The sequence below is a fragment of the Mchenga conophoros genome, linkage group LG2 (assembly GCF_057382185.1).
Source record: "Mchenga conophoros isolate Kocher_MC1m ecotype Shallow Benthic linkage group LG2, M_conophoros_male_GT1.1, whole genome shotgun sequence".
NCBI lineage: Eukaryota > Metazoa > Chordata > Actinopteri > Cichliformes > Cichlidae > Mchenga > Mchenga conophoros.
Window position 1 is genome coordinate 3,948,570 of NC_140527.1, and position 17,013 is coordinate 3,965,582.

Here is a 17,013-nt window from a genome sequence, read left to right on the forward strand (position 1 = left end):
CATTCCACACACAGGCACAATAACACACAGTAGGGACAAAAAAACATCTGAGTGATTGTAATAATTTTACCATTAAGCGATAAGGAAGGTCAGAAACTAGAGCAGAGTGTTGTTCTTGGCTTGAAATGCTCCCATTTCCTTGACTGGCATGTAAAGCTCACAGCTTTTATCTAGCAAAGCAGTATGTAAATAGTTGAACTGTGGTCCCAAATGTAAAACAAGCCGAGTTAAAACCATAATAAAGGATAATGAGGAGCGGACATAAAGCCAATCACAACACAACTTGCAATCTCAATATGTGTGTGTGCTTGAGTACTGGAGAGAGCAGTAGGAACAGTAAAAAGAAAGGCCTAGTTTACACGCATGTACAGTTTGCTGCTGATTGAATGAATTCAATGCTGATTTAAATGCTTGTGCATCTACATCCTGATTTTGCTGCACATTTAGTTTCCTAAATAGCTGCCTCCCCCTGTCCTATGGCCATTTTCCCATTCACTTTGTAGTGTTCTAATTGCGCTAATGTCTAAATGTCAAGTAAATGGGCGCTTACGTGCCAGTGAGTAGAGCAGTGCATGCATGTGTATCTGCGTGTCTAATCTGATGTGTGTACCTTGTGAGTCCACGGGGAGGTGTAGCCGTGGGCTGACTCACTCTACAGTTGGCTGATTGAACTAACATCTAAATGTGCGCTAAATATCTTCTCACAAATTCAATTAACTTTACCTTTCCCCCGGCTCCCTCTGGACACCTTAACAGCCATTTTACTCAACTATAAATAGACTGGACATGGGACCTTGGTTCACGGCGTGCTCGTGTGTAAGTATGCGTGCCCCTTTGTTTCTGGTCTTCTGTGAACCGCTTTGAGAATTACACTTTCAAGTGTAACGTTTTAGCATCACCAAGAGGTTATGCTTAATAGTACGGACACCTGGCAGGCAGGGAGGATGCCTTCAAACCTCTGTGAGCTGATTGGCCTTGAGCCAAAGAACAACTCACTTGAAGCTGGTAATGATCTAGATCCAAGATTTTGACTATCTCAACCTAAAATGCAATAAAGAGATGTCATTTAATCAAATTCTACATTTTAACAGTTAATTACCATTTTGCATGAACGAGTTCTAGTAGAGCTGCCACTTTAGAATGAATTGAGATACATTTTGACAATTGCAAGGATACGAGGACATGAATTCATGTTTGTGCAGCTCAGTGAATGTTGATGTAGCTTTGTGTGTGTGTGTGTGTGTGTGTGTGTGTGTGTGTGTGCGTCCGTGCGTGTGCAAGATGCAACAATGAATATCAAGATCTGATAACATCTTAGAGTTTCCTTACTTGAACCAATCCAGCTAACGACTTTCCAAACTCATTTTCAGTAAATGGCTGCAGCACAGCTACAGGAAATTAGAAAAGTGTAATGAATTTAAAAAAAAACTGAGGAGGGACAGAGAGGCACTACCAGATAGAGAGCAAAAGGGCGATCGAAAAAAGTTTAAAGTGTAAAAGCTACACAGAAAGCAAAGAAGGGAAAATAAAGACAAATGTAATAAACGCGAGAGCCAAACCACACTTTGTATATGGCGTCAAAGTTGGCGGCCAAGCCGACAGCCTAAGTTGCTATAGGCAGGCATCGTCGTGGTAACAACAACGTCACTGTAGCAACCACAAGCTGATGTCATCTGAGGCTGCTGTATGCCAGTGGTTACTGATCGTTCTGTCCTCACAATACCCTACTGAAGTGAGACCGAAGGCATGAAATGACAGAGTATCTGGTAATTTTGTTAAATCTGGATCACTGATGTTATAACCAAATCTATTCCCATCCAAACCAGAAGGTTTGTGCATATCTGAGGATTTTGTGATGTGAATATAGATGCAAAGAACAATGCGTTTTGGTAGCAGTAGGCTTAGTCTGTGCTGTGATTAGGACTCGAGGGGGAGTGAGGTCAGACATCAGTTGATACGCTGTGGACAATCCTTGAATGTAGTGCTAATTAAGTGCCACGTATATGTGATCATCTGTGTTCTCACTTTTTGTTTTTAGTGGATTAAATTTAAAGTTAAGATTTGAACAGCGCTACAAATTGGACGACTCATTACACAACACACAAGTGTTTTATTGTTATTTTCCTCGCCCAAATACATATTTGACATTATTACTGAATAAACAATTTTCCTATGTAGGGTTTTGAAAGTCAGGAAGCCCCTCAGTTATTATTAGTACGATTCAAGGACACATTCAGTTCACCTTTCAGTTGCTTCACTCATCCTTTTATCTGCACAGGACACACAGCCGCTGACTGACACATGTCATTTATTTCAGGTTTAAGGCTGTGACCTTTTTGTTTTCCACACAGTTTGGTGTATCAGTTGTAACATCCTGTGTGGCCGACCAAACCAAACACCAAGAACTGTGGTTTTAATTCTACTTAACTAAAACAAAAACAAATACTTGGCTTATTGGCAAAGAATGGAAACTAGAAAGTCTCACCATCACATGTAAAGTCTGGGGTAGCCACATCCTGGATAGGAATCTCCTTCAGGAAGGCTGGCTTCTGACAGCGGGGATTTCCACTCACCACCCTGGTCTTCTTTAGCCATTGACCCAGCCAGGCCAAGTGACAATCACACACATATGGGTTGGACAGAAGATTACTAAGGAAATAATAAAGGACAGATGAGAGCAAGAGAGAGGAGGAAGGAAATAAATGAATCAGGGTAAGTTTAAATCCTACCGCACAAAGTTACATAACATCCATTCTTACAATATAAGGTATTTATCATCACAAACATTTTCCTTGACTTTGCATCCAGACAACTCGCACACCCCAAATTAGACCGTAACATACAAGCAGCACAACAAAACGACAGCGAGAAGAGCAACGAGGACAAAACAGACTTTGTTCTGAATTTATTTTGGAAGCCGTTCAGAGGGATAATAATGGCAGTGCTTTATATGGTATTTTGGTGAGTGATACATTTGAATAAATTTAGATAGAAGACAAAGCAAGCCACGGGCTAAAGGGGAAGGGGAAAGGAATGAGGAAAGGTTATCGGCTGTTTTTATTCATTTTGCAAAGAACAGGGGAGATGGAGAGAGAAAAGGAAAAAGTAGCAGATTGAGAAACAGGGAAAAAGAGAAAGAAAAGAGAAAAGGTTATCTGCTCATTTTATTCATTTTTGATCACCACCTCTCTCTGCATTTTGTTGCTTTTGTAACACAGTTCATGTAATATTTATGCTGAGCCATATTTAAACTGAAAAGGGTGGAAAGGACGCGTTAGCAACACATACGAGACAGGCAGCATCCCTAAACCAAAGCTGCTCTGGGCATCTAAAATCTTGTGGCACATTCAAGTTGTAGGTTTGTTGTGGCTTTTTACAATTATTAGTATAGTTAAACGTTCATTCTTAAATGTGTGACCAATGTGTTGAATGCAAACATTAAAGGTAAGAACAAATCCTGGCACTCATCTAATATTTGTGGGCAACTTTGTAACAGATGAAGCTTGACAATGTTGCTGTCTGATTTTGTTTTGGCCCCTGGCATCTTCTTCTCAGCTCGCTGCCAGTGATTTAGATTCAACAACGTTCAGCAATGTCTTTCAGAAATATCAACAGTGAGCTACACAGAAAAAGAGATTTAAGGATGCTGTTACAGAAGGTGGTGTACCTGAGAAAATTTAAGGAAACAGTTCTGTGAAGTATAACCATTGGTATAGTGGAAAGTCCCCATGTTGTGTCTAAAGATGTGCAAGTGTCACATTGCTGTTCACGTTGTCCTCTGCTAAACTAATAAACCTAAATGCTGCTATATGTGCTATAATATTAATGGGGTGCTGCCACAGATAGGGACAAGTTATTTACTCATTTCCTTGTAATGAATTGACCTCACTGCATGGCAACTAAACCTAAGCTAAATCCCTTCCTTCCCTTTCAGCGTGTTAATCTTTTAATTACATGGACAAACTCTATAGGGAAACGAAGCACTAAGAATGGAGACAGATATTCGAAAGAGCAGGAGTGAGAGAGAAATCGAGGAAAGATAGGAGGGAATGAACAGAGGGTCTAGAAATAAAAACTATCCATCTTTCTTTCATGCCAGACAGCAAGCAGATGTTTGAATACAAATCAAGTGTTACTACAAAGCCAGTGAAAAACACGCTGAAACAAAGAATGAATGTGTCAAAGGATGAATGAAATTTGATATCTTATAATTATTAACACCGAGAGACTCTGACTTTATGCAACAATAAATATATCTGTCCTCATCCTCTGTGTCCACATTTTCCCTTTCATGTCTTCCATCGTTGTTCCCAAAAGAGTCAGGCAGGAACTTGAATCAGAGATGACAGGTACACAGCAGGACAGAGAGCAAGAACAAAAGGTGGAACAAGGGAAGGAAGCACAGAGAGAAATAAAGACAGCAGAGAGGATGAAATAAAAAAAAAAAAAAAAAATAAAAGAATCAACCTTTCATGTTTTATTAAGCTGATAAAATCTATTATTTACAACATGGGTGGTCAAGTGATTGAAGAAAAAACACTCATTCACTTCTCAGGCTTCCCAGTCTCTTTGTCCTAAGAAAAATGGTAGGTGGACGGTTAGTGCTTATCATAGTTTTATTGGATTAGAGTTATTATTTGCAGTTCTGTGTAAAGACTTAACACCAATCAGCATCACACAAATTAAAGCATGCTTGAAAAAAACATGCACAAAGCAGATAAACGAATAAACGAATACACCGATTCTCGAATTCACGTCTTGTCGTAGCAGTTGTGAATCTTTGGGAAGATAACAGCAAGCTTGCAATTGGTCTTGTGTGCCAATGTGGGTGTGGGTGTGCAGATGCTGAAAAATATTTAGCTTTGATAACAAATGCCCCGGGATTCAGGCCAATCTAGTCGATAATGATGGAGAGCATCTGTGAGGAGAATAGTGTCCAGAGAACAACATGTGTGCAAACGTTGGGGCGGGAATGTGTGTGTATTGCTTGGAAGACAACTCCCACAGCAAGGCTATGAAAAATTAGGGGATAGAGGAAGATAGTGAGAGACAAACAAGCAGTGAGATTGATTGGAAGACAGACACAAACAGATAGTGACACAAAGTGAGAGATGGGATAAATGATGGGATGGAAATGAAAAAGCAAAACAGGAAAATGAGCGACAAAAAGGAGAAGAAATTGTGACGGATGTGGCTTACATGGTGGACAGGGAGTGCAGGGTGGAGAATGATCCCGGGGCGATGCTGGAGATCCTGTTGTCATACAGTGACAGCAGACGGACGGAGCTCAGACCTGTAAAGGTACTGTTGTCAATACAGCTGATCTGGTTGCTCCGTAGCATGCTGGAAACACAAATACAATAGATTAATAAATGAAAGCAAACACAATACTTACTATTGGCTCTTTTTCACTGTCTATGTCACAAACTACATTAAAGTCAAGGCTTAGAATAATCCAGCGTTTCACATTTCTAACCTACTTAATATGAAGTTTTGAGTTTTAAAAAAATGTACTAATAAAATAAGGAAGGCTAGATAAAAAGAGACAGCCCAGCGAGATAAACGAATACAACCTATAATGACATGGACAAAAGATAAAAGAGAAAGGAGTGGATTTAAACCAGTCCCTATAGGACAGCCGTGGCAGACTCTGTAATATGACATTAGCCTTTGACATACAGTCATGTGGGATCATGCTAAGTGAGTTAGTTAGCATTAGCAATCTCTGGGACAAGCTAACCTAGTTAGCAAGGCTATTACTGGAGCAGGGAGCCCTCTTTACATAATACAGAGACAGCCATGATACCATTAGAGAGTCATTAGGCAGCATATATATACATGATAAGATTAGCTAGTCATTACTGAGTATACACAGACAACATTAGTTCGTGATTTTATACACTACCCTGTAACCCCTAATTGGACACTAGGCTCTTTAAAGTGGGTGTCCAAATTGGAGGAACAACAATATGCTGTCATTAGCCTTAATTTCAATGTAAGTGAGTAAACAATGCTTTCTTTTTTAGACCGGGGAAGAAAAACACACTACTATGTCAGGTGCTAATACAAACTGTACTCTGTTAAGTCTTTGACAACAAGCTAGTACTGATGTTATACAAAGAAAAAAAAGGAAATAAATAAATAAAGACATATACTGACTGATCTTATAAAAGAAGAATAGCCTTTTTTTAGACATGCTCTCAGAGACCAAATCTTTTTAAATATCATTAGAGATAAAGATGAAGCAGTGGAGTATAATGGACTTTAAAAGCCAAGAATAAATGTAGTTATATAAATAAAGTAAAAAAAAAAACCAAAACGTTCATATTGTCTTCTGAGGGTAATATGAATAACAGGGCTGCGTTGATTAGAGTGAATAATTGATTCAAAAGATTTGACAAATTTAAAATAAACAGGACTGACCTTAAAAAATGTCATTTGAGTGGGATCTTGAACTCAAAATAACACTTTTGAACCACATTTTCAACAATTAGGTTTACATATTTTTTTCAGAACAGGTGCCATTTACACAAAAACTGTGTTCAAGCATGCTGTGCATAGATTATTTTCACATGGGTTGGGCTGCAACTGTAGAATGGGCCCTTGTGTTCAGTGGTGTTCAATTATTTGCCTACATCCTAGCATAAAATCAATTAATTTCACTTCCATTATCCTAAACCTATTCTAACTTTCAAATGAAATTTCCGTAAGTCTTATTACACAACAAGTACACACATATACACTGCTGTGAACTATACTTACAGGGTTTTCAGGCCACTGAGGCCTCTGAACATGCGTCCCTGCAATCCGGTCAGCTTGTTCCCCGTTAGCAGCAGCTCCAAAACTCCACCTGCTCCATCAAATGCCCCTTCACGGATGTCTTTCAGTTTGTTGTTGCTCAGGTTGCTGCAGGAGAGATCACACAACATTCATAGCATTTTTACTTTTGTATTTAGATATTTTACCTGTACATGTTTGCTTGAGCCATCATGCATGTTTTTCTAACACAACCGACAGCAGCAACAAGATAATGGAAATGCAGGCGCGCAGCATTTTGAAGACACAGACATGCATGCAAAGCATTCCCAGTTTAATTGCAGTAATTAATCATGTCCCTTCAACTAATAAATGTTAACCTTCTGTTCTTTCATCTTAATATCCTTCTCTTAGACATTAGATATTCAGATAACAGAGCCTGCCATCACTATATCTGATAAAAAACACCAAGCGTGTTCAAATAAAACTAAAAGAACAAAGTGGTACAAACCAGTTAAAAATGGCTTCTTTCTCTCTTTCATGGACACAATAAAAGAAATGAAAAGGATGAGTGCTTGGCCTCAAAGACAATAATTGGGGATGATAGCTATCACACATACTGTAGTCTTCATTCATAGGTCAATTGTGTTTCCTATTATCGGGTTTACTGAAGATGAGAGAAGGTGGAGGATGAGACTGGAAAGACAGGTTTAAAAAAACGTGTAAAATAAAAACAAAAAAATGTGATAGCAAATGTAAGGATAACAGAAAATGTGAGGTAAGGTGAGGAGAAGCGAGGAAAGGAGGATAGGAGGAAGGAATTGAGAGAAGGAAAATGGAAATGAGAGCTCGCCAATCTATATTGTCAGTGACACTGCTAGATGGTTAGCAATTTCCTCTCCAATAAATCAACTTCTGGTCTCTGCTCTGTCTTTCTCTATCTCTCCCTAACACACACACACACACACACACACACACACACACACACACACACACACACACACACACACACACACACACACGAGCACAAACCTAGAGTAGTTTATAGATAAGAACTGACTGTAAATCTGAACGAAGGCCCATCTTCTATTTCCATTTCATATTTGCTTCCTGCATACTTCCAATCCACCCTTCCCTTTTCTCCATCTCTGTGTTCCTCCCATCCTCTTGCCTGTGCTCAGTCGATCTTCTTCCGGTATCTCTACTATTTTACTTTCCTCTTTTCCTTTTTTCTTTTTTCTTCTTTCATTTTTCTCTTCAGTTTTACTTTTGGCTTCCAGTTTCATTCTCTTTCTTTATAACACCTGCTTATTTCTGTCATGAATATGGAATCAATCTCATCACTTATTATCAAAATAAAGAGTAAAAAAAGAAAGCCAAAGCCTATTGTATTCTCTTCAGATAAATAATACCTCCATTTTCTATGCCAGGTCCACTTTACATAATTTTTAGAGGAGTAAGACATTACTGGACTTATACATAATACAATATTAAATATATTAAATTAAATATTAAAACCTTTGAATCATATAATGGAAGTGCCTCTTTAAAAAAAAAAAAATTAAAATTAATAATAATAATAATTATATATATATATATATATATATATATATATATATATATATATATATATATATATACATACACTTACATTTTTCTCAAATTTGGCAGCTTCTTAAAAATCCCTGTAGCCTCCAGGACAGCAATCTCATTGTCGTTTAACCGCCTACAGAGAGGAAGATGGAGAAAGGGAGTTAGATTTTTATTCTTTCATGAAACAAACTGCTTTAGTGCACACAAGTGAATTTCTACATACACAGAGAAAAAACAGGCAGAAAATAAGGGTGGGATGGCCACATGTAAGTTGAGAGGACTTCAGAGACTTTGCAAATATGATGCAACACAAAACAACACAGGGATGAAAAAAGAAAATCAGAAGAGAAGAGAAGAGAAGAGAAGAGAAGAGAAGAGAAGAGAAGAGAAGAGAAGAGAAGAGAAGAGAAGAGAAGAGAAGAGCAATGAATCTTTTATATGTAGTCATCAATAGCCACACTGCCCTAAGCCAAGAGAAAACAGTTTGAGAGATAGGAAGCTAGACATCTGGTTTATTGAGGTAATTTGTACTAAAAGGGCGCTGCTAAAAGGATGCACTTTGTGTACGTGTATGTGTGAAAGCAGCAGAGCAAGAAAAATCCACGAAAGAAAGTGAAAGTTCAGCTCAAGGGGACAATTTGTAACGAGATATGAGGGGGTTCAAAGATGGATTGGCCTGGATAAACACAGACTGAAATAATACACTGAAAAGCCTGAAGTAGGTTCTGATGGTAGGAGAATGATGCCTCTTTTATTGCTGCGTTTATTTGCATATTTTGACAGTATCAAAAACACTCTCTTCATCATCTGATCTGGCCCCAATGTGGCCTGACAATGTACAGCACATTTAATAAAGTGCCTATAATTCTCATAAGACTGATGTCATTCTTATTAAATGCTCCCAAGGCCGATGTCAATGATTTTTATGGCTAGCAGAAAGAGTCCCAAAGACAGACAGACGAGACAAAGAGAGCAAAAAGTATATAAGCCCTCAGCTGAACCACAGCCTCCCCTGATTTCCCCTGATAAGGCAGGTTACAGGCCATGAACTGACAGCTTGTGTGTTTGTTTCTGTGTGCTCACGATTGTGGCCTTCAGAAAATACTGGGTGGTTGTGTTCTTAAGGAAAAGGAAGGCTAGAGAGAGAAAAGGTGTAGAAAATACTAGAAACTCTGATGTGCCCTCTAACCAACCATAAAGGACAAAGTATACATTTCTGACATGACGTACCCTGGGGACGGATAGGGAGAAAAGGAGGGAGGATTGGCGAGGTGAGAAAAAGAACCAAAGAGAGAAAGAGAGATGGATAAATTGGGGGCTAATGGTCTGTGTAGTGCTGGCATTATTAGTTATCTAAAGTGGCAGCTGTGGCTGAATTCACCATCATACAACTAACCTCCATAAGTAATACTGTGACAACCATCCTGTGTGTGCCTTAATGCTGTAGTATCCCCATCCCCTGAAGCTTTTCTACATTACTATCTCACTGATAACCATAGCAGAAGCTCTCCATCCTTCTCCTGCATTTTAAAGCTGCAGGTGATTTAGCATTATTAGGTAAAACTTTTTTTTCTGTCTGGATTCCAATTTCCTCTTTCCTTAACTTACTGAATGTGTGATTAAGATTAGTCAAGGTGCTGAAAGTAAAATGAGCTGTTTTTAGCACAACACTTTTTTCTCGTGTTCTGAATCAAAAGTCAAAGATTGGCATGTATTTTATCGCTTAAAAGCGGTGGGGGTTTTTTCAAATCACATCATTATGTTTTATGTTAATTTTGCTATTTTTTCCCTGACAATCTCTATTAAATTACTTAACCTTTCTCTCTGAAGAGATAGTGCAAGCATACAACCTTCATATCATCACTTTTTTTCCTTTTTTAAAAAAAATCGGGAGTAGGTTGAAGCAAATGTTTCCTTTTTTTCCTGGTTAGTGAAAAATATAATGATATGCTGATCCAAGTTCTTTTTTTCCATTAAGCTAGCCGTACTTTTCATACTGTAATAGCCTACTGGGACATGGTGGTAGGGCTGGGCCATATCATACCGTTCATGGTAATCCCGGTATAATGTTCGGCAACAATAAGAAAATGAAATATCGCAATAGAATATGGGTAAAACGCGCATGCGCAGTGCTTGAAATTGCTAGATGATGATGTGTTTCCCTCTTTGTGCACTGAAGCTGGCACGTTCCCTGAGTTTTTCCAGCAAGATGGTGCACCACCACATTATGGGTGCCAGGTCCGAGCATTCCTAGATGAACAGTTTCCTGGAAAGTGGATTGGTCATCGTGGGCCAGTTGAAAGGCCCCCAAGGTCTCCCGATCTGACCCCCTTAGACTTTTATCTTTGGGGTCATCTGAAGGCAATTGTCTATGGTGTGAAGATACGAGATGTGCAGCACCTGAAACTACGGATACTGGATCCCTGTGCTGGCATTTCTCCTGCGGTGTTGCTATCAGTGTGTGAAGAGTGGGAGAAGAGGGTTGCATTGACAATCCAACACAATGGGCAGCACATTGAACACATTTTATAAGTGGTCAGAAACGTGTAAATAACTCATGAAAGAATAAAGTTACGTTGAAACCAAGCACACCATTGTTGTTCTTGTGACATTACCAATAAGTTTGATGTGTCACATGGCCCTCTTCCTATTGAAAAAACAAAAGTTATATCCAAGATGGCCGACTTCTAAATGGCCACCATGGTCACCGCCCATCTTGAGGAGTTTGCCCCTCACATATACTAATGTGCCACAAACAGGACTTTAATATCACCAACCATTCCCAGGTTATTATGGTGTATCCATATAAATGGCCCACCCTGTATTACCGTATTGTGTGTGTATAACCTCTTTTTAAGTTTTGTGGATATTATACATGGTTATGCTGAGGATATGTCGGCCAATTTCCACTGGAAATGCCTTTTGGTTAAACTGTCAGCGAGGAATTTGCATTTGCACTGTTACATTTTTATATATCTTTAATGCACATAAAAAACAGCTGCTTGTTTAAGTGAAAATACATTGATGATTTTTTTGGGTTTTTTTGCACTAATAAAGTTGTGGAGTTGTGAAGTATTTTGTCTAGTGTCAATTATATCGTCAGTTATATCGTTATCGCAAATTTTCAAATGTATAACGTGATAAATATTTTTGGTGATATCACCCTGCTCTACATGGTGGCATATTGAAAAACCATGCATGAATCAAGGTAGATTTGGACCACGTTCCAAAAGCAGATCGTGATGTCTTGAAATGTGTTATTTAATTCAAAAAGTGAAAAAAAAAAAACCTTTACTAATAAGAACCCGTCATTAGGAATTGCTTTAAAAAAAAAAACACCTTTCTGGTAATTATTACAGATTAACAGTCTAACTGTTGTAAATGTTTTTGTCTGTGTTTTAAAACCCACATGAAATCATACAGATATTACAGTATTCCTGTAGCGTTATCTGTTACTCATTTTTAAGCCAGAAAGTGAATGATCAATGGGACTATTCAGTATTCTAGTGTGAGACCCTTCACCAGACATGATGATGGCTCCTTTGGGACTTGGAGGGAGATGGAAAAGACTGCTGAGGAGCATTTTGGTCTGAGAGCTAAAAATCAAGTGACATTCATGATAGAGAGAAGCAGAGAGAGACAAAAAGGACATGCATATGTGAGTTTTTGTCTTTCCATCTACACAGGCCTTAAAAACATTACTACTATTTCATGGCACACGATTGCCATATGTATAAGTGGGTGTTTTAGTCCGTGCATATGCTTCTAAAAACATGAAAAGCTTCTTTGAGATTTTGTGGTACGCGTTTTGTTTTACTGTTTCAGCTTTTTGAAGAGCTTGCACATATATGTATATCTATATAAAACAGTAAGGCCAGCTGACTTACAGGTCTGCGGTGTGTTCAGGGATGTGTGGCGGTATTCGGGTCAACTTGAGATTGGAGCAGTCAACCACTGTGCCTTCACAGCGACACTTCTCTGGACATACCAGGTCCTGGAAACATTCCCCACTCAGACGGCTGCGATAGTCCTCCTGACCTGCGGATCAGAATTTAGGGTAGAAAAGAAGAAAAAAAATGTAACTAGGAATAACAATGAAGAGGAAGACAGAAGAAAAAACAGCTAGGAAGAGAAGGGATGGAAAAAAGGAGGTAAATTATGGCAATAGCGAATAGGCACAAAGGGAGGAAAAAAGAGGAAAAAAGTTCAAATAAGACACCATGGACACAAGACTTCAAACTTATGTAAACATAATCCCATTTATATAATCATTTACATAATTTTATATTTAGAAAAACAAAAAGAAAATCAATATTTTTTGTTATTCTTCTCCCAGGCTATCTGGTTGAACTGTTTCCTGAGAAGTTTCATTGTTGGTAAAATTCTAGGACGGTCACAATTCAGTCAGAATGAGCAACACCAAAACAAAACTAGTCCATCTACTTAAAACAGCAGGCTGCAGTTGCTGCTACAGCTCTGTACTGCAAGCAGGCACGGGGCTGATTCAGGGAGCAGTAATTCTGCATGGCCGCTGCTGTAAATCAAGTTAACGAACAGATATCCAGGTGGGTTTATGGAATCACCTTGTAGATAAATGTGGTTTAACCCCGGATGTTTTTGTTTAACAAGGTGAGCCAGAGACCACTTCTGTTATTTAGATATAATATGAGCAGATATTATTTATGACTGCGAGTGCCTGTAGAATAGACCCGGTTTGCATCATGCAGCACGTGCGTTCATGCATCACATACTGTACTCTCATTATAGTTCACGCCGTTATCATTATCTTTTTTTCTTCCTCCTGTTCTCTCTTTGTTTATCCATCTGCTCTCTGTCAATGTAATCTTTCCTTCATTTTACTACTCTTCATTCTTGCATTGGCACAAAGTATTCGCTGCCTCCAGTCTGTTTTCATGACTCATTTGCTCATTGTTAAACAACTAAGACCACCTATTGAAGGTTTTCTTTTCTTTTTTCTGCAAATGATCAGTGCCCTTCAAGTGATGTCTATCTTTTGAGAGACATGGCTAGCTTCTTTCAATGGAAAAAATATGTTGCAATATTGTCTCTGGGCTGTCTCTAACCTTGTTGGTTAAGTTGGGTAAGCTGACAGAGAGCAAAGAGCAAGGGAAAGTTCGGATGAAAGGGAAAGAGAATAATAAAGGGGAATTAAGCAAAGACCGGAAGGTGGGTTTTTATCATCTTAATAATAGTAATGGCTGAATTTTTCTTAGCAGACACACGGGTGAGAGGTGTGTAGGGCTAGAGAGGTGATGGAATATTTGTGCAATCATGTGGCTTTGGAATAATTGGAATAATTGGGAAAACTTCACATGGACGTCCTCCTAAAGTTAGAGACAGAACATGTAAAGTCTGAGATACTTTTGTTGTAGAGCGCACACACAAATACATATCAGATAAAGTACATATCTGGCTGATGGCAGTCGAGAAAGTTTAATGGTAAAAATTCAAGTATTATATATGTTTTTTTTATCTTGCATTAAATTTTTAATAAGGTTGTAAATACTTGCTCCAACTTAAGAGAGAGCTGGATAAGCTGGAAAAAGGGACTAGTTCTTTTCTACTCAACTTGAGTTGTGTACTGGAAAGAGAAACCAGTGTTGTTTCTACATACTGAGATACAAAAAAAAATCTTGTCTGCAGCATCAGTTTTGTTTCCACATTCCAACCCAAAATCATAGAAACACATCAAAGCTGGCAGAACAAACAAAAACCAGAGGAAAATGGGGCTATCTAAGGAGCACATGAATGCACAATAAGCCATGCTAACCACTGAAACACTGACATGCGATCGGAGAATCTAAATGTGAAGAAAACAAGCATTCATTGTAATGTGCTTTGAAGCATTACAAGGAGATGTTTCCAGAGCACAATGACAAAAGTAGGAGCATCTGTTTAAATGCAATTTTAGAGTTCAAATTTATGCTTGCAGTTTTGCAATCAAGGTGAACTGCGAAATGTGGATGTTTCTCAATTCACTTAAATGTACCCTGTGGAGTTTTTGAGCCGGAGTGTCACCATAAAGATTTTATTTAAAAATGTGTCTACTTCTGGTTTGTGTTGTGCAAGTGCACAGTATCACGAGTACACATGGGTGCACACTGGCAATTTAGTTCAGACCTACTGACCAATTAAGTTTTGGAGCAGGCAAAACAATAAAAGACAAAAAGAAGAAAAAGACCGAGAATAAATTGAAAGCTACATACAAACAGATAATACTTGGAAATAAACACCCACTTGAATTGTGTTGGTTTACAAGAAAACTCCACAGGGCATCACAATGAGATAAGCAAGAGAAAACTAGTAGGTGTTGATAGTCAGCCCTGATTGTATTTTAATGTCAAATGTCAGTTTATGACTCATTTATTTCAACCACAGTCATACTCACATATTACAAGCCCTACAGATAAATGCAAACAAGGTTAAATGTTTGACCCAGTTTTTGCTCCAAGGTGTGTGATTGGCTGGGAGAGGCAGGTAGGTGTGTGCTAGGCGGTCCCTGGCGCTTGACGGAACCATGTGATGTTACAGTAGGCGGGGCCACATGGTTAGATCAAGCACAAGAGACAGCTGCACAAGAACCAATCAAAATGCAGGTCCACACAGGAGGAAGTTGGGGCAACAGAGAGCTGCACCAATCAGTCAGGGGGCAGGGTCCATACTGGACAGGAGAGGCAACAGACAGCCGCAGATCCACACAGGGAGGGTGGCAGGATCAGAGCACTGCCCACCAATAGCAAGAATATCCACAAAGGTCCAGAGAGGAAGAGGAGATGCAGGGAGAGGCATGGGACTGCAGAGAGGAAGGGCCAAAGCAAAGACGACAGCCATAACCAAGTTTAGGGGAATTTGTAATCTGGTTATCTTGATTATTATCTACCTCAATGGGCAGAGCACAAACATTAAGAGATTGAATACCACTGAGATATTAAGCTAAAAATATAGGATGTGTGCCCACGCCACCACAAGCACTTTGGATAAAACCTCTTGCCATTTAATGGTATTGGTTATGCTGTTAATGGTGTGTCCATTTGATCCTGGGAACACACCATTTCACAGAGCAGAAGGGGTGACTATGTTATGTCAAAAAATACTTTTTATGGCACATTGACAGATGCTGTGATGGTTGCAGTAAAAACAATCATTCTGGTGCTTAAAAAGTTGCTTTTGATCAACTTTTTCAGCTCTTCTGCAAATTTGAGGTTTTAGATATAAAACAAAGCATTAATAATAGGGTGTCGCCCTTGATAACAAGACGCTGGTCTGCTAGAAAAAGCAAAGGAGATTCTCACTACAGTGTGTATGCTTTACTTATACTGTCTAAATTGGTGATTTGCCTAAAACCAGTTTGACACAACAGAGCTTCAAGGATTATAATTTTCCAGTACTAGCATTTATGACAGGAACAAACAGTGTGGAAAAAGCCACTACAGATAAGCAGTTTTGATGTTTAGTGTAGCCACACACAGCTAGATAGACACACACACATAATTTCGTTCACACAAGTGAGCAATCACAGGCTATAGACAGTCCCTGCTGAGTTAGTTATTGTGCTGCGTCATACTGAATTGGTCTGTGTTGTAATTAGTGAAACCCATGGCTCCTATCAAAGGAAACAAGAGCAAGACAACACTACCACAGAGACAAGAACTGTGGGTGTGTGTCTGTTTAGTAGTTGTTTTCGGTTTTTATTTATGCACTTTTAATACTTCATATATTTGTAATGCTTCAATTGTGAAATGTGACATTTCAAGTATAACCTGATTGATTTACATCTGTTTTTCAGGCATGCTTACCTGCATTTTTTCTTTAGCTGTGTGCTCTGCTTGGATAGATTCTCTTTACATATATACAACTAAAATCTGGGGGAATCCATAGCTAGGTTTGCAAAACAATTTTGTGTATACATTTTGGATACATGATTGGCTTGTATATCAGTGTAAAGTCATCTCCTACCTGTGCACCTGAACTTCTTTCCCTTCACCTGGCTTATTCGTTTGTTAGCCAGCCTTCTGGGGTGGCTGCAGCGTGCTCCGCTTGTCTCAATTGGGTTGTCAAACAGGTAGTCTGCCAGCCACTTCAGGTGACAGTCACACATAAAGGGATTCTGGGCCAGATGACTGAAAAAGAAAAAGGACCAAGGACAGAGTGGAAGCTTGATTTGTAGAAAAAAGAATCTCAAGCTTACTACAGTTGCCTGAGATTTCGGGTTTGGATAAATATACTGAATACTATCTTCTACAGAAAAATTACAATTCAACTCATCATTTGTTGCATTTCTTTTCCCATCCAAAGGCACATGTTTTCCAAGAGAGCTACTCTTGCATTAAGTGAGTTATTTTACGTTTCAAGCAGCTGAGAGCGTTATGAGAAGAATTTTATAGCTATCATTAACACTAATAACCTTCATTAATTAACCAACAGAAGACCATAGATACTTAATGAAGGCCCAGTTTTCTAAATAGATTTTTTTCAATTATCATCTCTATACATCTTTTCGTTCAGTCACAGTAGGGGAAACAGTGGTTGGAGATCATAGAACGACCAAAGTTATCAGCAATCGTGTGCTGATAACAGGAAACAATTGCAAGTAGTTGCAGCAGTTTCCTGAATACGAACAAATTCAGTGCAATCAGCAGACAA

The 17,013-nt window shown here is 38.8% G+C and overlaps 1 protein-coding gene across 2 annotated transcripts in view; it reads right to left on the reverse strand.

Annotated features, from left to right (window-relative positions):
- slit3 (slit homolog 3 (Drosophila)) overlaps window positions 1–17,013 on the reverse strand; it is a 247,638-nt gene that overhangs the window by 44,122 nt on the left and 186,503 nt on the right. For both annotated transcript variants that reach the window (XM_085283729.1, XM_085283739.1), the window contains 6 exons: window positions 16,327–16,490; window positions 12,237–12,387; window positions 8,408–8,482; window positions 6,763–6,906; window positions 5,200–5,343; window positions 2,486–2,649 (listed from right to left, as the gene is read on the reverse strand). In XM_085283729.1, the coding sequence (XP_085139855.1) occupies window positions 2,486–2,649; window positions 5,200–5,343; window positions 6,763–6,906; window positions 8,408–8,482; window positions 12,237–12,387; window positions 16,327–16,490 (842 nt within the window). The remainder of the gene's footprint in view (window positions 1–2,485; window positions 2,650–5,199; window positions 5,344–6,762; window positions 6,907–8,407; window positions 8,483–12,236; window positions 12,388–16,326; window positions 16,491–17,013) is intronic.